The sequence below is a fragment of the Myiozetetes cayanensis genome, unplaced genomic scaffold (assembly GCF_022539395.1).
Source record: "Myiozetetes cayanensis isolate MyiCay16 unplaced genomic scaffold, myiCay2020 scf13, whole genome shotgun sequence".
Taxonomy (NCBI): Eukaryota; Metazoa; Chordata; class Aves; order Passeriformes; family Tyrannidae; genus Myiozetetes; species Myiozetetes cayanensis.
In genome coordinates, this window is record NW_026086937.1 from 9,497,937 (window position 1) to 9,517,639 (window position 19,703).

The following is a 19,703-nucleotide window of genomic DNA, read 5'->3' on the forward strand; positions in this document are numbered from 1 at the left end:
CAGAAAAGAGACCAGGGCACAAAGGCCAGGCAACAGCAATGAGGATTTCACCACAGAGAGCGTCACTGCCATCCAGATCCGTCTGAAACCCAACAGTTTATTGCATGAGCTGCAGCTGAATGGAGGGCAGGGGGTGTTTGGGGTGAAAACAGGGCAGAAAAGCTTAGCTGAGGCATTAGTTCATCCTGCTCTGCTTCCTACAGAATTGCAAGGGGGCTGTCCTAAGGGACAGGAGAGATACAGAACCAGGTTAAAAAAACCAAAGAAGCCATCCTACAAACAAACATTGAAATTAAAGTTAAAAGCTTTATTTTTTTTTCTAATACAGTATTTGCTTAAAATATAGAATAAAAATTAGGAATAACAACATAATAACATTTGGCCACTTCTCTGGAGTTAGGATATTGAGGGGGCAGGGGGGGAAAGGAGAAAGAAGAGAAAGAGAACATAGACAATTAAAGGTGATGAGGAAACATGGATGTTCCCAGCAAAACCCAGAGGTAATGGCAGGCACAGCAATGCCCATGGGCAAACGGAATGCCTGGCTCTCAGGACCAGGTGTTCAAGAACCCCCAGGACCAAAACCTGTCCGGGGACTGACTTGAAGATCTGAATTTGAAGGAAAGGGGAAGGAACTGGAATTCATGAGTTTTTGGCTGCCAGATCTGTTTTTTCAGTGGTGGGAGGGAAACTCACTTTGCTTCTTTAATTCTGCCCTCCTTAAGCTGGTGTCTGATCCTCAGCAGTGGAGAAAGAGAAGACAGAGCTTAAACTAGTTATTCCCCCAGCCAGTGTTTGGTCAGTGGGGTTCCCAAAGACTCAGTGTACTTCCCAGCTTTCCTATTCCTCCAATCCATGGAAAACAAGGATGGAGAAACCCTATAAAAAATTTCTTAACAAACTTATTTATGTGACAAGCTTCTTAACGTATTTACATGAAAAACTTAATGTTTTAAGGCCAATGAGAATTCTGCCCCAAAACTATGTAGAGGAAATCAGGCTTTATGTAAAAAAGAAGCACTTCAAGTGTAGTAAGGAAGGATAATATTTCAGGTTGTCAAGGAGTGTGAGATATGGCACAATGTGGAAAATTCTCCTGAATTTTATGGAGGACTTCATCTTCAAAGCAAGTTCCGCCTAATTTGAGGTGGTTCAGGCGAGGCAGCACTTGCAACAAAGCAATAACAGTACCAAGGGAGACCAAATCGTAAAGGTCGAGGCACAGGGTCTCCAGGTGCTCCAGTGTTGCAATAGAAACCAGGCCCCTGTTTGTCAGGAAGTAGGCATTGCTGATTTCCAGGTAGCGGAGCTGCTTCATGTGGCGCCCAATGAATACCATGGCAGCATCACCGATGATGCAGTGGCGGAGAATGAGGCGTTCTAGCTCTTCCAGGTGTGGAGCTGCTGCTTGGATTCCCGTATCAGTGATGCGGTAAGTGCCACAAAGGCTCAGTGTCTTCAGTTGGTTCTGTGAGGAAATGTCAAGAAGATGATGGTCAGAAAAGGTGGGAATGCTGTGGATAGCGAGGTGTTGTACCTGTGGTGGTGGCACCAAAGGGGAGACGCAGAACCAGGCATCGGGAATGTCGCAGAGGTTCAGCTCCAGTGTGGTGACAGAAGAGGGGATGCTCTCATAAGGGACGTGGCGCAGGTCTGTCTCGGTCAGGCACAGGCGATGGAGCTGCGGACAGTGCTTCCGGAGGGCAGCCAGCAGTGCCGGGGAGAGGAGCCGCTGCTTGCCGAGGGAGCGGGGCGTGCCCCGCATCCGCAGGGTGCACAGGCTGTCGGGGAGGCGGTGGCGGACCAGGTGCCACAGGGTGCGGCGGCTGATCTGCGGGGGGAAAGGGCCTGTCTGCAGGGGGCGGGCCGGGGAGGGACACCCCTGCCCGCGGTGGGTGATCCCCCCGCTCCCCTCAGCTCCTGCCCACAGCGGTGGGACGGGCGGCCCGTACCCGGTGAGGACTCAGGTCCACATGTGTCCAGACCGCTCGGTCCTGCGCCAGCTGTTGCCACCGCCGGCAGACCCTGCGGGGAGGCGACCAGCCGTCAGCGCCGGGGCGAGGCGGCGGGAGGCGGCCGGTGCCGGCGCCGGGGGGCCCCACCTGGCCGCTCGCAGCCGGTCCTGCAGCGGCAGCAGCGCTAGGACCTGCAGCAGCACCGAGTCGGGCAGGAGCGGCCGCGCCGCCTCCGCCATCTTGGCCGTTCCCAACAACAGCCCCGGCGCGGCCGTTGCGGGGCCCCCCGTCACTGCCGGGGCCGCCGCGGGCACTGCGGGCACTGCGGGCACCCCCGGCGGGGGACGGCCAGGGCGGAGCAGGGGCACCTCTCCGAGTCTGGGAAACAGCAGATCTGGAACTGGGCCTCCCACTTCCTGGGAGATGCCCTTAGCAGCAGATGGCCACTTCTCGCACTCGGACCTCTGGGCTACCTACCAGAGCGGGAGGGTTTTGCAGGCATCCAAGACCTGTTTCACAAAGGCGCCTTTATTATTCAGAGAGGTCAGGTCTGTGCCTGTCCTCGGTGGTGTTGTCAAGCACACTGTTTGCTGTGAACTCCCCTTGACGTTACTTGCTGTGTGCACTTCCTGGCTTCCAATTCAGCTCTGCACAGTCACCTTCAAGTTCTGTAATGACTCTCAAAGTTTCTGTGATGTATGCCTTGATCAAGAGTTGGGGCATAATGGAATCACATTTAGTTTTGGAGAAAAGCTGGAAGTTGTTTATGTTCCTGATAAGGTCTCACTAGCTCAGGAGAAAAGCGTATACTGATAAGACAAAATAGGGTGACCAACATCCAACTCATTTCTCTTCTTTTTCATGACTGTGGTGTATGATTTCAATGCAATGTTATCTCCTTCTTGAAAGGCTCAGCGGATAAAGGTTTATATGCACATATTCCAAAATGCTTCTTAAAACTACTTCCTAGTTATACCTGTCACTCTTTTTTCTCACACTCCCAACAGCTGCTGCATATCCAGATGTTTGCTCCTGTTGCATCCACAGGAATTGTTCATGTTTCAGATGGAGTCAGAGACAAAACTAAGTTTCACAAGGCACAGGTGAAGGATGAAATCAACCGAGGCAATCATGCTATGATGCTTTTCTAGCGTTGATGAAAATTTGCAGATGGCCTGCACCAACTGAGGCAAGATGATGGGACGCAAAGTATGGACTTGCAAGCCTTTGAGTCCTTCCAGATTTGGGGCTGGAGGGCTTGTACTCCTGTCTTCCAAATCACAGCTGATGCCATGAAGCTGGGAAGGGGACATAATGGTGATACCTCAGAGAGAACCAGAGCAAGGATCTCAGGGGTGCAACCCCAGGGGATGCCAGTAGTGCCCAGACTGGGGCTCACTGGGGCCGAGAAATGATCACCCAGACATTTGGCATGGGTTTGGAGAGAGGAGGCTTGGGGAAGGCCAAACTGTGCACATGGTATCTGCCTGAGAAGAAGTCCTTTGAACTGTTGCTGCTGCGGGTCTGGGAGCAGAGGGCGGGGGTCAGCGGCGTGAAGCCAAGATGGCGGCTGAGCGTGAGGGCTGTAGGCCAGGGGTCGGTGCTGGGCCTGCTCCTCTGCCTTCTCGCCAGCGGCCTGAATGATGGGGCCCGGGGTGCCCTCAGCAAGTTTGCTGGGGATCCCCCGTGGGCAGGAGCTGCTGAGACACCAGAGGATGACACTGCACCCACAGGGACCTCGACAGGCTGGAGAAAGGGGCTGACGGAGCCTGCGGAAGTTCAACCCAGGCAGAAGCAGAGTCCTTCCCCTGGGGAGCAAGGGCTCCAGGCAGCAGGACACACTCTGGAAAGCAGCTCTGCAGAGTTGGTCCTGCTGAGTGTGATGCTGGCACAAGCCCAGCAGCAACAGGGACCGTGCTGGAAGGGAGCTGGGCAAACGCCGGGGTGTGCAGCCCGCTGCCGGGTGGGCTTTGTGTCACAGGCTCTGTGTGTGTGGACTGGACGGGGGAGCTCGTGGCTGCGCCCTGAGCGTGCCCCTGGGAGCTCTGGGATGTCACCGGAGTCACAATGGCCCCTGTGACATCACCTGCAGCAGAGAAAAAAGGCAGCGCTGGGCACTGGCAGCAGCACACAGACGAGGTCTGCGGGCAGCACCCGAGCCGTCGAGTACTGCCACCGCACGCCAGACTGTGAGCCGCCAGTGGCCAAGGAGCCACAGACAGTGGAGAGTGACTGAGGAGGCTCTGAGTCTCGACAGGGACCGAGGAGCCTCTGAGTGCCACCAGCAGCCGAGGAGCCTCCGAGTCCCGCAGTGGACGAGGGGGCTCCGAGTGCTGCCAGAGGAAGCCAAGCCCTTGAGTCCTTGCAGCAGCAGCCACCAAGTACCAGCAGCAGCTGCGAAGACTCGAGGGCTGGAGCAGCAATGGAGGAGGCCAGGCATGAGGCAGCAGCGCCAGGAGCCGCCGGGAGCTGCCTGCTCTGCCTGGGTGTCCTCGAAAGCCCCGCTGCCGTGGAGCCCTGCGGGCACGTCTTCTGCCATGCCTGCATCCAGGGCCGGGCCGCCGCCGCTGCCCCCTGCCCGCTCTGCCGGGAGCCCATCGGGGCCATCCGCCTGCTGCAGGGGCAGGACGGCCGTGCCGGGCTGGCCCCACGTCGCCGCCGTCGCCCCCTGCATCCCTTCGTGCTGCGCTGGCGGCAGGAGCAGCAGCGGCGGCAGGAGGAGCAGCGGCGGCAGGAGGAGCAGCAGCGGGGTGCTGGAGGTCGCCGTCGCCGGAGATTCTCCGATGGGGATAGGGAGCAGAGTCCCCCCGTGCCCCTGCGCCGTGTGCGGCTGGAGCTGGAAGAGCGGCTGCACAGGGTGCGGGAGGAAGAGCTGGCCTCGGGGGACCATGTGCGCCGCCTGCCCTTCATCCCCTTTGAACCGGAGGCTCCGTGGGACCTCTGAAATAAACCCCCCGTTATTCCTACCCGAGCCTCTGCTGGATTCTTCTGCTCCTTTGCTCATTGCTGCAGGGCTGGGGGAGTGGGAGCTGTAGGAGAGGGTGGGATACGGTTAAAGAACCAGGAGAGGGGGAGGAATATAATGTTGGAAGAGGGGAGAGGGGCGATTCCTGGTTGTTCTGGGCTGCTTTGCTCATCCCCATGGGGATGCAGCCCAGAAGACTAAGACAAAAGGGAAAGTCCCCTGAGACTCCTTGAGCACATCCCAAACGGGTCAGTGTGTTCTCTTCCGAGGGCCAGGGCCAGGAAAGAGGCTGAGATGGAGGCTTGGGGCAAATCCTCCTCTGCTCTCCTGGCCGTGCGCACCCCTGTGCTGTGCTGCGGAGGGCTGCGATCCCTGGGGAGGCTCTCCGGGCTGGCTCAGCCCTGGCACAGTCGCCGGCCAGGGGTGGCACCTGCCTGCTCTGCCTGAGGGAGAAGCGGCCCCAGCCGGGCTGGGACTCCTATTTAGGGGTTCTCCTCTGAAGAAGCCCGGAGCTGTTCCGGTCCCTCCTTGCAGGGGCTCCCCCAGCAGCGCCAACTTCCCATCCCTGCCGCCTCCTCGCACGTGGTCCCTGGGCTTGGCCGGCCTGGGCTGGGCCAGTCTGGAGAGCACGGGCGGGCCGTGCTTTGGAGCTGGAAGGCTTGTGCTCCCGTCTGCCCCACTCCCGGGTGGTGGCCTGTGGCTGGGAAGGGGCGATCATGGAGGGGGGGGTCCCTCGGGGCTGCCACAGCCAGGAGTCCCAGGGCTGCACCAGTGCTATCTGAGGGGATCCCAGTGGTGCCCAGGGATGTCCTGGTACTGCCCCGGGGTGTCCCGCAGGCGGCGGGATGGCAGCAGCAGCAGTGGGGCCCTGGAGGTGCCTGGCACTGGAGATTCTCCCCTGAGTAACCTCCATCTCTTTGCAGAGGGCACAAAACAATTAGGAGAGGTGGTCTCAGTGTGTAGTGCTCCAATGGTATCTTCAGGAAAAGGGGAAGGAGAGGCAAACAATTCAACAGATGCTACCTTTTATTCCAGAGCTGCTGTTATTGAAGAGGAAAAGGCTCATTGGGGGCCGAGAAATGATCACCCAGACATTTGGCATGAGTTTGGAGAGAGGAGGCTTGGGGAAGGCCAAACTGTGCACATGGTATCTGCCTGAGAAGAAGTCCTTTGAACTGTTGCTGCTGCGGGTCTGGGAGCAGAGGGCGGGGGTCAGCGGCGTGAAGCCAAGATGGCGGCTGAGCGTGAGGGCTGTAGGCCAGGGGGCGGTGCTGGGCCTGCTCCTCTGCCTTCTCGCCAGCGGCCTGAATGATGGGGCCCGGGGCACCCTCAGCAAGTTTGCTGGGGATCCCCCATGGGCAGGAGCTGCTGAGACACCAGAGGATGACACTGCACCCACAGGGACATCGACAGGCTGGAGAAAGGGGCTGACGGAGCCTGCGGAAGTTCAACCCAGGCAGAAGCAGAGTCCTTCCCCTGGGGAGCAAGGGCTCCAGGCAGCAGGACACACTCTGGAAAGCAGCTCTGCAGAGTTGGTCCTGCTGAGTGTGATGCTGGCACAAGCCCAGCAGCAGCAGGGACCGTGCTGGAAGGGAGCTGGGCAAACGCCGGGGTGTGCAGCCCGCTGCCGGGTGGGCTTTGTGTCACAGGCTCTGTGTGTGTGGACTGGACGGGGGAGCTCGTGGCTGCGCCCTGAGCGTGCCCCTGGGAGCTCTGGGATGTCACCGGAGTCACAATGGCCCCTGTGACATCACCTGCAGCAGAGAAAAAAGACAGCGCTGGGCACTGGCAGCAGCACACAGACGAGGTCTGCGGGCAGCACCCGAGCCGTCGAGTACTGCCACCGCACGCCAGAGTGTGAGCCGCCAGTGGCCAAGGAGCCACAGTGAGTGGAGAGTGACTGAGGAGGCTCTGAGTCTCGACAGGGACCGAGGAGCCTCTGAGTGCCACCAGCAGCCGAGGAGCCTCCGAGTCCCGCAGTGGACGAGGGGGCTCCGAGTGCTGCCAGAGGAAGCCAAGCCCTTGAGTCCTTGCAGCAGCAGCCACCAAGTACCAGCAGCAGCTGCGAAGACTCGAGGGCTGGAGCAGCCATGGAGGAGGCCAGGCATGAGGCAGCAGCGCCAGGAGCCGCCGGGAGCTGCCTGCTCTGCCTGGGTGTCCTCGAAAGCCCCGCTGCCGTGGAGCCCTGCGGGCACGTCTTCTGCCATGCCTGCATCCAGGGCCGGGCCGCCGCCGCTGCCCCCTGCCCGCTCTGCCGGGAGCCCATCGGGGCCATCCGCCTGCTGCAGGGGCAGGACGGCCGTGCCGGGCTGGCCCCACGTCGCCGCCGTCGCCCCCTGCATCCCTTCGTGCTGCGCTGGCGGCAGGAGCAGCAGCGGCGGCAGGAGGAGCAGCGGCGGCAGGAGGAGCAGCAGCGGGGTGCTGGAGGTCGCCGTCGCCGGAGATTCTCCGACGGGGATAGGGAGCAGAGTCCCCCCGTGCCCCTGCGCCGTGTGCGGCTGGAGCTGGAAGAGCGGCTGCACAGGGTGCGGGAGGAAGAGCTGGCCTCGGGGGACCATGTGCGCCGCCTGCCCTTCATCCCCTTTGAACCGGAGGCTCCGTGGGACCTCTGAAATAAAACCCCCCATTATTCCTACACGAGCCTCTGCTGGATTCTTCTGCTCGTTTGCTCATTGCTGCAGGGCTGGGGGAGTGGGAGCTGTAGGAGAGGGTGGGGATACGGTTGAAGAACCAGGAGAGGGAGAGGAATGTAGATGTTGGAAGAGGGGAGAGGGGCGATTCCTGGTTGTTCTGGGCTGCTTTGCTCATCCCCATGGGGATGCAGCCCAGAAGACTAAGACAAAAGGGAAAGTCCCCTGAGACTCCTTGAGCAGATCCCAAACGGTTCAGTGTGTTCTTTTCCGAGGGCCAGGACCAGGAAAGAGGCTGAGATGGAGGCTTGGGGCAAATCCTCCTCTGCTCTCCTGGCCCTGAGCACCCCTGTGCTGTGCTGCGGAGGGCTGCGATCCCTGGGGAGGCTCTCCGGGCTGGCTCAGCCCTGGCACAGTCGCCGGCCAGGGGGGGCACCTGCCTGCTCTGCCTGTGGGAGAAGCGGCCCCAGCCGGGCTGGGACTCCTATTTAGGGGTTCTCCTCTGAAGAAGCCCGGAGCTGTTCCGGTCCCTCCTTGCAGGGGCTCCCCCAGCAGCGCCGACTTCCCATCCCTGCCGCCTCCTCACCCATGGCCCCTGGGCTTGGCCGGCCTGGGCTGGGCCAGTCTGGAGAGCACGGGCGGGCCGTGCTTTGGAGCTGGAAGGCTTGTGCTCCCATCTGCCCCACTCCCGGGTGGTGGCCTGTGGCTGGGAAGGGGCGATCGGGGGGGTCTCTTGGGGCTGCCGCAGCCAGGAGTCCCAGGGCTGCACCAGTGCTATCTGAGGGGATCCCAGTGGTGCCCAGGGATGTCCTGGTACTGCCCCGGGGTGTCCCGCAGGCGGCGGGATGGCAGCAGCAGCAGTGGGGCCCTGGAGGTGCCTGGCACTGGAGATTCTCCCTGAGTAACCTCCATCTCTTTGCAGAGGGCACAAAACGATTAGGAGAGGTGGTCTCAGTGTGTAGTGCTCCAATGGTATCTTCAGGAAAAGGGGAAGAAGAGGCAAACAATTCAACAGATGCTACCTTTTATTCCAGAGCTGCTGTTATTGAAGAGGGGCCAAGAACTGATCACCCAGACATTTGGCATGGGTTTGGAGAGAGGAGGCCTGGGGAAGGCCAAACCGTGCACATGGTATCTGCCTGAGAAGAAGTCCTTTGAACTGTTGCTGCTGCGGGTCTGGGAGCAGAGGGCGGGGGTCAGCGGCGTGAAGCCAAGATGGCGGCTGAGCGTGAGGGCTGTAGGCCAGGGGTCGGTGCTGGGCCTGCTCCTCTGCCTTCTCGCCAGCGGTCTGAATGCGGGAGGAAGAGCTGGCCTCGGAGGACCATGTGCGCCGCCTGCTCTTCATCTCCTTTGAACCGGAGCCTCTGTGGGACCTCTGAATTAAAACCCCACCTTGTTCCTACTCGAGCCTCAGCTGGTTTCTTCTGCTCCTTTGCTCATTGCTGCAGGGCTGGGGGAGTGGGAGCTGTGGGAGAGGGAGTTGCAGCTGTGGGAACTTGCAAAGAGAGTGGTATATGCCTGAAGAACTGCTGTAGAGGGAGGAATGTATATGTTTAACTGGAGGAGGGGGCCCATTCCCGGTAGCTTCTGTGCTAGTTTGGTTATCCCTACAGGAATGGAAAGGGAAAAAGGAATGGAAAAGGAACACAAAAGTAAAGAGTAAAAGAAAGGGGAAGGGAACAGGAAAAGGGAAAATCTCCTGGAACTCTTTTAGGAGATTCCGAAGGAGGCACTGTCTGCTCTCCTGAGGATCATGGTCAGGAAGGAGGCTGAGATGAAGGTTTGGGGCAGACCTTCCCCTCTGCTCTCATGGTCCTTCACACCCCTGCACTGTGGAGGGCTGTGATCCTGGGGGAAGCTCTTCAGGCTGGGGAGGTAGCTCTGGCATAGCCACTAGTCAAAAGGCCTTCAGCAAATTCCCCCTCTTACAGTGAAGTATAACCTGTGCTGGTACTCCAGGTCTATTGCTTGATGGCATAGGCTCATCTGCCCGTAACAGCCAAGTGTCAGCCTGCACTGAAGCCAGGGAGGGATTGAGAGGCTGAATCTGTAATGGATCCTTGCCAGCCCATCCATGTTTATAGGCTGTGATCTGCTGCCTCTTGATTTTATTCCAGCCCCTCGATTAAATTTCTCACATGTAAGTGAGCCCCACAAGTCTGTCCTGGCCATATATAATGGATGGCGGTAGAGGGGAAGAACACAAACATGGCTCAATGTCTGTAACAGATGCCCGGGTAGCGGTACAGCAGGTCCTTCTGCTGAAGATCACCCACCCACTGCCAGAACCTGCCCTCAGTGCCAGCCAATGCAAAAGGCTTCCTCTCTGTCCCCAGCCTCAGCCATTCTCTATCAGCCCAGGAGCAGGACCAGGCTTGGAGCCAAGTCACCGAGCCATTATCTCCAGGAACACTGCCAGTTCCACCCCCCGAGCCCCGGTGCTGCCACTCGATGCCCCATCAAATATTAATACAACGCTCAGTGCCTCTGTGCCCTGCCCCAGCACTGCATCCCTGGCCCCTGCCCTCTCCAGGGCTGCCCTACCACTCTGGCCTCCCCTCCCACCCCGTATTGCTCATTCCTCCACACACAGGGACTTTGGGGGTGCAGCTGCACCCACCTTTGGGTGTTCCCTGAGCAGGGCAGGGCAGGCAGGACCAGGCTCCCTAACCTCGGCAGGGGTCCCCAGCGGCCAGTTCAGCCCCACACAGCAGGTAAGACCCCAGGGGCTGGAGCAGTGGGCATGTCCCCAGAGAATGCCAGCCCAGGGAGTGGGAGGGTAGGCTGGTGGTATGGGATGTCGGGAGAAGGGTTGGTGGCCATGAGGTGGCCCTGTGCTTGGCCCTTGGCTGCAGGGGTGTTGCAGTGCATCCCTGGGGGAAAGGGGGCAGTGGGGACTCCTCAGCTTCTTCTCTGAAGGAAGCAGACCCACCTGTGGGTCTACCCTGGGAAGGGTTCCCCTCAAGAAGTGGGGTGATGTGTTGGGTCACCCATCAGCTGCTCACGCCTGGGGGGCCCTGGGAATGTTGGGGCCCACGTCCCCTTTGCTGCCCTCCCGCAGGAGGAGGCCAGTGCCTCTGCTCCCAGCAGCCACTCGGCCCTGCGGGGGATGGAGCCCAGCAGGTTGGTGCCGGCGGAGCTGAAGTTGCGCAAGCCCTCGCAGCGGGCCAGGATCCCAGAGCCCTTCCTCGCCCACCCGGTAGGTCGCTGGCTCGGTCCGCGGCCCCCAGCTCCTCCTCTCGGCCGCCGTTTAGTCCTTCGAGCCCCCCGTGACTCTAACCCGCGCAGGACGGGGTGGCTGGGACAGCGGGGCCCCCCGGGCCGGACCCTGCGGAGGGGGACGTGGACTCCCTTGTGCCCACGCACGACGAGCGGGGCCGGCTCATCCCTGAGTGGAAGCGGCAGGTGATGGTGCGGCGGCTGCGGGCCCGACTGCGGGACGAGACGGCGGGAGGGCAGGTAGGAGGGGCGCGGGGCGGGAAGGGGGTGCGGGCGGTGAGGGGTCGCTAACCGCGCGTCTCCGCAGGATGCGAGCTCCTGGAGCTTCTCGCCCTCCCACCAAGCCATGCTGGGTCCCTTCGGGGAGCTGCTGACCGAGGCGGACCTGCATCAGCTGGAGAGGGCGGTGGAGAGCCTGCGGCTGCGGCGACGCGGCGAGGTGTACCAGAGCGAGCTGCGGCGCCTGGCGCGGGAGCTACGCGCCCTCTTGCCCGGCCCGCTGCTCAGCATCTCCATCCGCAGCCCCCCGCCCGCCCCCGGGCAGCCCCTGCCCCTCTGGTGCGGCCGCCTGGCCGGCGCCGTCAGCAGCCTGGCCGCGCTGCTGGGCCACGCCGAGGGGGTGTGGGGGTCCCGCGCTGTCGCCGCCGCCCCTACAGCTGACCCCGCTCCCCTTGCCGCCGACGGACAGTGCCGGGAGCCGGCGGGCAGCCTGGCACAGCGGGAGATCCGGCAATGTGGAGTCTGCGTCCGCAGCTTGCGCGGCGCCTTCGAGCCCGCCTGGGGGGCGGCGGGGGCCCCGCCGGCCGGGGGCGGCGAGACGGAGGCCGCAAGCGACTCGGGTATTAGCTGCGAGGAGGCGTTTTCTGACGGCGGCGGCTCGGGGCTGGGGCCGGGGCCGGTGTGCGGCAGCCTGAGGAAGGAACGGATCGTGATGCTCTTCCTGAGCCACTGGAGACGCTCCGCGTACGCGCCTCCCCAGCCCGCCGCCGGGGACCCTCGGGAGAAGGCGGGGAGTGGGCCGAGGGGGGCGGCCCGCCTGGAGCGGCAGCGGGTGGCCATTCAGAGGCTCCTGAGCGCCTGGCGGGACGTCGCCTCCCGCCGCCCGCCGCCGCCGCCCCCCGTCCGTGCCCTGCTGTCACCAGAGCAGTTCGTGGCGGCGGCGGGGGGCGGCCCGGCCGAGTACGAGAGCTTGTCGCTGGAGATGTTCATGCTGGGCTATTTCCGCATCTTGGAGCAGGAGCTGCCCCCCGAAGAGCGCCGCGGCCGCCACCTGCTCTGCTTCGAGGTGTTCGAGCAGCTGGGACGGCACGGCTGGCGGGCGGTGCGCGCCTTCCACCGCGCCGTCACCGACGAGATCGCGGCTGGGAGGCGCAGCTGGCGCGACAGCTTCGACGACATCAAGGCACGGTACTTCGGGTCCTCGCAGAGCCCGGCCCGGCGGCCGGGGGAGGCCAGGGAGGAGGGGGAGGAGATTTGCCGCTACATCGATCGCAGCTTCGCCTTTTGGAAGGAGAGAGAGGCCGAGATCTTCAGCCTGGAGGACTGATGCCGGCGGGCTGCGGAGTGCTGTGCAGGCCGCGGGATGCAATAAACACCTTCTCGGTTCTCTTCCAGCTGAGCGAGGTTTTCCGGGGCGATGGAGAAAGCTGCTGAGCGGGGGGGCGCTTGGATTCCCCCCTTCCCCGGGTCGGATATCTCGGTTCCCGGCTGCCGCCGCTTGTTTGCAGCCGTCGCGGAGTGAGATAACGGCCTATATTTACACCGGCAGTCCCGGCCGGGGGAGGGAGGAGGGGCATCGCGGGGACCCCCGTCTACAGACAGGGCGGAGGGGACAGCAGTGGGAGCGGTTACCCCCAAGCACGGTATCCAGCCGACCCCCTCACGAGGGGGAGATTTTACTAAAGGCAGCAACGCCGCGGGGCGACCGGGATGGGCGACGGCTCTGCCCGTGCGGTGCCTTTAAGAGCAGGGAGCAGTGTCCAGGTGCCACCTAAAAATAGCGTGTAGCCCCCCTTCCTGGCTAATCCCGTGTCGCGCGGCGTGTCCCTGCCCAGCGCCGGGACGGTGACTGTTTCCTTCCCGCGGGCCGGCCGGGGCTGTGGAGCACTGGTGAGAGCGGGAGCTCAACCCAACCCCAAATCACCCCCAAAAGGCCGGTCGCAGCCCCAGCAGGGCAGCTGCGCCGTGGGGAGGAGAAAACATGGCCTGGGAGTGGGGACGCTGCGGGGAGCACTTCTGCCACCACTGCTAACCGTGACTCGGGCTCTGGTAAAGCAAGGTCGGTGCTGGGGCAGGGGAAAAGGGAGACGCTATCACCTTTTCCTGGCAGGGAAACCCTCTCCTCGCTCTGCTCGGGTGCTGCCTGCCTGCCAGGCCCCGCAGCCATCCTCGGCACCATGGTGAGGAACGTGGACGACTTTGACTTCTGCCTGCCTTCGCACGCCCAGGGCGTGCTGGAGGGGCTGCAGCAGATGCGCACCAACCCTAAACTGGCCGATGTGACACTGGTGGTGGGCGGGCAGGAGTTCCCTTGCCACCGTGGTGTCCTGGCTCTCTGCAGCCATTACTTCTATGCCATGTTCTCCGGAGACTTCGCGGAGAGCATCGCGGCACGGGTGGAGCTGAAGGAGGTAGATCCCAGCGCGCTGGAGATGCTGCTCAACTTCGCCTACACAGGGAAGGTCACCATCAACCAAGGCAACGTGGAGGGGCTGATGCGGACCTCCAGCCAGCTCCACTTCCCTGCTATCCAGAAGGTCTGCAGCCGCTACCTCCGGCAGCAGATGGACGCCACCAACTGCCTAGGTATCTGTGAGTTTGGTGAGAGCCATGGCTGCCCTGAGGTCTCCTCCAAGGCTTGGTCTTTCTTGCAGGAGAACTTTGAAGCCGTCTCTCTGCAGGAGGAGTTCCTCCAGCTCTCCAAGGAGAGGTTGGCCATCTACCTCTCCAATGACCAGCTGCAGGTGCAGGAGGAACAGAGCCTGGTCGAGGCTGTGCTGCGCTGGGTACGCCACGACCCGGGGCCCCGAGCCCAGTTCCTGCCCGAGCTGCTGGAGCTGACCCACCTGGTCTCACTGCCTGACCAGTACTTGCAGAACCTACTTGCCACTGAGCCCCTTGTCCGTGACTCAGATGCCAGCAAGGCCCTCGTTGCCCGATCCCGCACCATGGTGGGTATCCCCTGCCCCAAATACCACTCCCCGAGCCAGGAGGGAGGAGCCTGACAGTCCTGCCCTGGCCTCTGCATCAGGGGCAGAGCAACACTGGTGCTCTGAAGAACACCCCAACCCCACCACAGAAGCTGGAGGAGGTGCTGGTGGTGGTTGGTGGCCGCGTGCTAGAGGATGGAGAAGATGAGGGAAGGGAGCTGGAAATGCCAACTGCCTCCAGGAACTTTGCCTTCTACAACCCCAAAAGTAGTAAGTGCCCACTTCCCCCTCCACTATTCTCCATGTTAATTAACCCTCTGTCTACCCCAAAACCGCCTCTTGCCAAACTAGTGTCAGTTTGGAGGGGCACTGGTTGGGGTGGAGGATGGGATTGAAACAGGGATGGCTTAAGAAGTGTCATTGCTGGCTGGGAGGTCATTGCTTGACTCTGCTGGGTTTCAGAGCGATGGATGGCTCTGCCTGACTTCCCTGATTACAACAAATGGGGCTTTTCCCTGGTGACTCTGAACAACGATGTGTACGTCACAGGTAGGTACCAGGGCTGCTGGTGCAGGGTGGACATCTTCAAGGAGCAGGGATGGATGACAGAGGACAAACGTGTGAGCACGAGGCACTAGCATGGGGCCAGGGGCTCCTCTCTGAGCAAAGTCCTCTAATTACTCCCTGCTTTGGCAAATCTGGACGCTGGCAAGAGATGCCCAGGGACAGCTGCACTCAGAGACGGTGGCCCCTCTGACTTATCTCTCTCCAGGTGGCTCTCGGGGGTCCCAGAATGATACCTGGTCAACAACCCAGGCATGGTGCTTCTGCCCCAGGGACGGCCTGTGGAAGCCCATCACTTCCATGCTGAGAGCCCGGACAAACCACACCAGCGCTGTCCTCAATGGTGAGATCTACGTCATTGGGGGTAAGGCTGCAAAGACCCTGTAGGTGCTGCTAGGGTGGGGGTTCATGGGTGGCCCAGAGCAGCGGGGTGGCTGCAGCATCCCGTCATCCTGCAGGGACGACGGTGGACGTGGTGGAGGTGGAGTGCTATGACCCCTACAACAAGAGCTGGTGTGCCATCAGCCCAGCCCCCAAGTACGTGAGCAATTTTGCAGCTGCCAGCTGCTCGGGCAAGCTCTACCTGGTGGGCTCCTGTGCCGTCAAGTACAACGCGCTCACTCTGCAGTGCTACAACCCTGTCCAAGGTGAGAGTGCACTCTGCCACCATGACCCACCAACACTGTCCTGGGGAGAGGGTGGTGAGGGGGGTCACCCCAGGCAGTTGACCCCCTGTGCTTCCAGGCGTGATCCTGTGGGATGCGAGCAGGTGCGAACAGGGGGCACTGCTGGCTGCGGCACAGGGAACAGGGCTCCAGCAGGAGCACGGCTGCCTGCAGCACGGACCTGAGTCGCAGACATCCAACACAGGCTGGAGCTGAGCTTCAGTGGTGCGGGATCTCTGGGGCATAAGGGTGGGGGAGGCTGCCTGCCTTAGGAAGAAACTAACCCCCTGTGACAATGCCACCTCCTTGGGTAGCCTCTCCCCCATCCCGCAGCACTAGTACAGACCACATCCTCATTCCCTCTATTTTTTATGCAAGACTCTTGCCTGGGGTGGGGACTGTGGGCACCTGTCTGCCTGGCTACTCTGCCTCCTCCCTTTCAAATTCCCCCTGAAATAGCCATGGGCTCGGCGATGCTTTTTTCAGTCACTGGCAGCTGCATCAAGAGCCAAGGGTGGGACACACTGCTAATGCCTGCTCCTTGCAGATTTGTGGAGTGTGATCACATCCCCCTTCATCCCCAAGTACCTCTCGGCCCCACGCTGCGCCACCCTGCGCGGGCTCATCTACCTCATTGGAGACAACACCAAGAAGGTCCACGTGTACAACCCGGAGGCCAACATCTGGCAGAAGGTTGTGGGATGTGGGGCCAGGCTCACTCACCCTCCCAGGGATGTGGGGAGGGTTTTCTCACCTGCTTCCCCTGGGTGCCAGCACTCCTTCTCCCTCCTGCCCACTCATCCCTTGGCTCTATGAATTCCTGCAGAGCTGAGGATGCCCCAGTCCTTCTTCCCCTGCTCCCCCATCACTCCTGCACTAGGCACCAGGGGCCCCCAAACCTCACAGAGAGGATGGGGCAGGGAGACACATCTGGTGGATAGATGTCCTCTGCAGTGGGAGTGGGAGGTCAGCAAGGAGTCCCTGAACATCTCACCCTGCCCCTCAACACAGGTGCAGCTCCTGCATGTGCTCCATGAGAATGGAGGGATGGTGGCACTGGGTGACCGTCTCTTTGTGACCGGTGGCCACTGGAAGGGCATGGATGGGGACTACCGGGTAGAAATGGAGGTGTATGACTGCGCCAAGGACCTCTGGACACGGGAGGGCTCGCTGCCCTGCCTCTGGCTCTTCCACAGCTCCTCCTCCATCTTCATTGACACCTCCAAGTGGACAGAGGCTTTCCAGGGTGACCATGGGTGGTAGGAGAACCTGTTGCCCTATGCAGCCACCCTCCCTTCTCACGTTTCCTCGCAGCCTGTTCAGCCCTGTGAGGGGGGGATGGAAAGCCCTCTGCCAGGCTGGCTGGGGAAGCAGGAATGTGTTTCCTCACCACTGCAGGGAAAAGGCTTTTCCTTATAAACACGCTTTGGCTAATGCTCTCTTCTATTGGCTTGTGGTTTGTTTTTTCGTTTGGCTGGTTGGGCTTTTTTTAGAACTGCCTTTCCCCCCTCTAAACCCCTAAAGCTTTCAGGGTATTACATGGCCTCCCAGAGTGTAGTCCATCCCGTCAAAGTCTGATGTTGCTGCTTGGGGGCCATGGTCTCTTTCCCCATTCCACTGACAGCCAGCATGGAAAAACCCAAGTGGGACCAGGGGAATCTTGCCCAACACCCAAAGCTCTCCAGCCCCTTGCTGGCTAAGATTTAAGCGTCGGACCCGCCCCAGTGCCCTGTGGCACAGAATAACAGGAGATAAGTCACGTTTTGGATACTTTGTGTCCTCAGGTGGCCCAGCAGCCTGTGGCGAGGTGCATAATCCCGGTTTCCCTCCTGTAGGACACACTATGCACCCCAGGGAAGCGATCCGCGCTCATGGTGAAGCAGCCAGCACCCGAGTGCCTCCCTGCTCCTGGTGCGGTGACTGCTGCTCCAGCCTCGTCTCTGCCGGCACCGGTGGTAGAGGGATGGGCGACGCTTCCCTGTCGGCCGGGCCTACAGCCAGCACTGCTGGACGGTTCAGCCGTCCCGCCTTCGGTTGTTCTCTATTTTAGAAACGTTAAACATGCCCAGGGCGGTGAGCACCTCCCACTTCAGGAGCCCCGCGCTGCTCCCCACGGCCATGCGGGGTTTTAAACGCGAGGAGGTCCCCACGCCCGGAGGGTAAAGCCTGGGAGTGGGGCGGGCTCGAGGCGGGGCCGGGACCGCCCACCCGGTGGCGGCGGCGGGATGCGGCTGTCGGGGCTGTGCCTGGCGCTCCTCTGTGCCGCTGGCACCAGCGCCGAACCCCCACGGGCAGCTCGGGAGCGGCCGCCGGGCCCGGGAGCAGCTGCGGGACGGGCGGCGGCGGCGACGGGACGCGGAGGGCCGGGGGCGGCCGGCGTGGACCCCCGGCAGGCATGGATGCTGCTGGCCGGGAGCCCCGGGCGGGGGAGCGGCGGTCGGGCCCGCGGCGGGGCGGGGGCGGTCACGGCCCCGGCGGGCGGCCGCTCTCCGGGAAAAACGCCCCCGGCTGTGGCGCAGGGCAGTGTGCCAGGGGCTGCCCCGGACCCCCCCGCCGCGCCCGTGGAGCTGCTGAGGGAGCTGCAGCTCCTGCTCAGAGGTACCGGGGTGGGGGTCGGAGGCCAGGGCGGGAGCCGGGGGGCCAGCAGGCCGAGGCACAGTAGGGTGGGCCGCAGAGCCAGTAAAAGTTAAGGTGCTTTCCTAACGCTGTGGGGTTTGGGGTCAGGAATGGCAAAGGAGCAGGCAAAGGAGCAGAGGACAGCCTGGGAAGGGCGTAAGGAAGAGGAAGAACGCAGCCCCCAGGCCGGGGCCCATCATCGCGTGGAAGCAGCCTTCCACTGCCGAACGCGCGAAGACATCTCCGTGGAGCAGAGAACACGACAGGAGCTGCGGCTGTTCTACATCGTTAGTGCCCAGCCTGTCCCTCTCCCCTGTCTGCGGGGACACCCGCTCAGCCACAGGGGCTCCTTCTCTAACTCCAGCCATTCCCTGTCCCAGCCTGAGAGGGAGGAGACGTTTCACCGCGGCCCAGGGCTGAACTTGACCAGTGGGCAGTACACAGCCCCTACCGCAGGGTACTACACCTTCAGCACCACGCTGCACATTGGTGAGCCCTTGGGCTGCCCCCCGGCCCTGGCAGGGTGGTCTGGGATGGCTCTCACCCCCAGCTCTGTCCCAGTGCACAGGGAGCCGCAGAGGAAGAGGCAGGTGTGCCGGGGGACACGCCTGCGTGTGCTCATCTGTGTGCAGTCCCACTGCCAGCACAACAGGTATGGCAGGGCAAAGCCAGGGACCCTGGGCCAGGGAGAGGGGAAGGAGTCCAGCAGCCCTGGGAAAGGAGGGGTGTGTTCTCCCCGGCACCACCCTCCCTCTTCTGCAGAAATTTGGAGACTTCGTCCCAGCTGGAGAGCAGGGGTGACCTTTTCACCATCTCTGTCACCGGAGTCCTTTACCTGCAGGTTAGTAGTGCCAGCACCACTGGGGACAGTACTGGGCAGGAAGGTGCCTTCCGTAGCCCCAGTTCAGGGCTGGGCATCAGGTCTGCTTCTCCAAGCCCCAAGGACACTTGGGCGAGGTCTGCTGGTGCACAGACCGTGGCTGGGCTGCCCTAAAGCTCGTGCTGTTCTTTTCCCAGAAGGGTGGGGGCAGCTCCTCCACCTCTCAGGTGCTGTGCACAGGGGAGAGCTCTTTCCTTGGCTCTGCCAGGCTGTGCCTGGTACCCAAGGGAGGTATCCCAGCCCTGCTAAGCCCTCTCCCCCCAGGCCGGGCAGTATGCCTCTGTTTTTGTGGAGAACTCTGCAGGCTCTCCCCTCACTGTTCGAAGCGGCTCCGATTTCAGCGCCGTTCTGCTGGGGGTATGAAGAGGCACCAGGCAGGGCACTGAACCTGTGCCAGAAGCAGCCAGACCCTTCCCTCTGCCAGCCACCATCGCATCTCCCCTGCTCAGCACCAAGCCCAGGGAAGATCATTTGCTCTTGCAGGAACTGTGGTCTGGTCCAATACTGATCATGCTACAGAACCAGCTGAAGATGAACAAAAGATCATGGAGAAGATGATGATGATAATAAAACAGCTTGACAAGGACCTAAAGGCATTCACTTTTAACTAAAGGCTAGGCCTGGAAACTGATCTTGGGAAATGCTGCTGACAGTGGCAGCAGATGGTTGCTTTCTCCTCAGGGCTCGGCTCCCATGCCTGGGACAAAGCCCTCCACCTCCATTTTTGCCCTCAGTGGACTTCCCTCCCCTGCCCAATGTCTTAGCAGCCCAAACCAGATTATGGATCACTTTAGCTGCCCTGCAGTGTATGAGCAGTGAATGTTTGCTGGCAGAAGCAAACATCCTTCGCACTAATCGTTAAAGCAATGTCCCAGTAACGCGGCACATCCAATTAAAGCAAATTCTTGTGCCGTGGCTTTCCAGGCCAGGCGTTCCCTGCCCGTGGCACGGGGCCCAGGCTGTGGGCAGCACAGATACGCTCTTTGCTCCAGCCCCGATAGCTGCCTGAGCTGAAGATGGGCACAGGGCTACGTGACTGAGCAAGGGCTGCACGAGAAGG

At 61.5% G+C, this 19,703-nt stretch overlaps 4 protein-coding genes across 6 annotated transcripts; 3 read left to right on the forward strand and 1 right to left on the reverse strand.

Annotated features, from left to right (window-relative positions):
- Positions 1–335: 335 nt before the first annotated feature.
- On the reverse strand, positions 336–2,194 carry FBXL12 (F-box and leucine rich repeat protein 12). Its single transcript, XM_050308574.1, has 3 exons — positions 2,103–2,194; positions 1,953–2,025; positions 336–1,831 (listed from the first exon to the last, which is right to left on the reverse strand). Exons 1-3 carry the CDS (start codon positions 2,192–2,194, stop codon positions 1,058–1,060), a joined length of 939 nt encoding a protein of 312 aa, XP_050164531.1. The 3' UTR covers positions 336–1,057.
- A 7,805-nt stretch (positions 2,195–9,999) lies between these two features.
- Positions 10,000–12,326, forward strand: ESPNL (espin like). 2 transcript variants are annotated; one of them, XM_050308415.1, is made up of 4 exons: positions 10,000–10,264; positions 10,612–10,749; positions 10,839–11,036; positions 11,077–12,326. In XM_050308415.1, the coding sequence occupies exons 2-4, from the start codon at positions 10,660–10,662 to the stop codon at positions 12,313–12,315; spliced, it is 1,527 nt and encodes a 508-aa protein (XP_050164372.1). In that variant the 5' UTR covers positions 10,000–10,264; positions 10,612–10,659; the 3' UTR covers positions 12,316–12,326. The 2 variants fall into 2 exon arrangements, with proteins under 2 accessions (XP_050164372.1, XP_050164371.1); XM_050308414.1 differs by lacking the exons at positions 10,000–10,264; positions 10,612–10,749 and having other exon boundaries at positions 10,805–11,009.
- Positions 12,327–12,364: 38 nt separating this feature from the next.
- On the forward strand, positions 12,365–16,572 carry KLHL30 (kelch like family member 30). Of its 2 annotated transcripts, XM_050308412.1 has the most exons (7): positions 12,372–13,939; positions 14,020–14,188; positions 14,381–14,467; positions 14,691–14,846; positions 14,941–15,129; positions 15,695–15,840; positions 16,159–16,572. In XM_050308412.1, exons 1-7 carry the CDS (start codon positions 13,166–13,168, stop codon positions 16,408–16,410), a joined length of 1,773 nt encoding a protein of 590 aa, XP_050164369.1. In that variant the 5' UTR covers positions 12,372–13,165; the 3' UTR covers positions 16,411–16,572. The 2 variants fall into 2 exon arrangements, with proteins under 2 accessions (XP_050164370.1, XP_050164369.1); XM_050308413.1 differs by lacking the exon at positions 16,159–16,572 and having other exon boundaries at positions 12,365–13,939; positions 15,227–15,829.
- Positions 16,573–16,763: 191 nt separating this feature from the next.
- On the forward strand, positions 16,764–19,140 carry LOC126636342 (erythroferrone-like). Its single transcript, XM_050308429.1, has 7 exons — positions 16,764–17,192; positions 17,290–17,745; positions 17,872–18,050; positions 18,144–18,252; positions 18,325–18,415; positions 18,526–18,604; positions 18,908–19,140. The coding sequence occupies exons 1-7, from the start codon at positions 16,991–16,993 to the stop codon at positions 19,004–19,006; spliced, it is 1,215 nt and encodes a 404-aa protein (XP_050164386.1). The 5' UTR covers positions 16,764–16,990; the 3' UTR covers positions 19,007–19,140.
- Positions 19,141–19,703: the final 563 nt, after the last annotated feature.

What these genes read in the sequence shown, in the direction of transcription:
- FBXL12 (XM_050308574.1), bottom strand. Translation starts at nt 2,194, where the DNA reads ATGGCGGAGGCGGCGCGGCCGCTCCTGCCCGACTCGGTGCTGCTGCAG. An exon ending in GACCGGCTGCGAGCGGCCAG is followed by an intron (nt 2,026 to 2,102) that starts GTGGGGCCCCCC and finishes GCCTCCCCGCAG; the next exon opens with GGTCTGCCGGCGGTGGCAAC. An exon ending in TGGACCTGAGTCCTCACCGG is followed by an intron (nt 1,832 to 1,952) that starts GTACGGGCCGCC and finishes TTCCCCCCGCAG; the next exon opens with ATCAGCCGCCGCACCCTGTG.
- LOC126636342 (XM_050308429.1), top strand. Translation starts at nt 16,991, where the DNA reads ATGCACCCCAGGGAAGCGATCCGCGCTCATGGTGAAGCAGCCAGCACC. An exon ending in CGCCTTCGGTTGTTCTCTAT is followed by an intron (nt 17,193 to 17,289) that starts TTTAGAAACGTT and finishes AAACGCGAGGAG; the next exon opens with GTCCCCACGCCCGGAGGGTA. An exon ending in GCTGCAGCTCCTGCTCAGAG is followed by an intron (nt 17,746 to 17,871) that starts GTACCGGGGTGG and finishes GTTTGGGGTCAG; the next exon opens with GAATGGCAAAGGAGCAGGCA.
- KLHL30 (XM_050308412.1), top strand. Translation starts at nt 13,166, where the DNA reads ATGGTGAGGAACGTGGACGACTTTGACTTCTGCCTGCCTTCGCACGCC. An exon ending in TTGCCCGATCCCGCACCATG is followed by an intron (nt 13,940 to 14,019) that starts GTGGGTATCCCC and finishes CCTCTGCATCAG; the next exon opens with GGGCAGAGCAACACTGGTGC. An exon ending in AGGCCAACATCTGGCAGAAG is followed by an intron (nt 15,841 to 16,158) that starts GTTGTGGGATGT and finishes CCCTCAACACAG; the next exon opens with GTGCAGCTCCTGCATGTGCT.
- ESPNL (XM_050308415.1), top strand. Translation starts at nt 10,660, where the DNA reads ATGGAGCCCAGCAGGTTGGTGCCGGCGGAGCTGAAGTTGCGCAAGCCC. An exon ending in AGCCCTTCCTCGCCCACCCG is followed by an intron (nt 10,750 to 10,838) that starts GTAGGTCGCTGG and finishes TAACCCGCGCAG; the next exon opens with GACGGGGTGGCTGGGACAGC. An exon ending in GGGCGCGGGGCGGGAAGGGG is followed by an intron (nt 11,037 to 11,076) that starts GTGCGGGCGGTG and finishes GCGTCTCCGCAG; the next exon opens with GATGCGAGCTCCTGGAGCTT.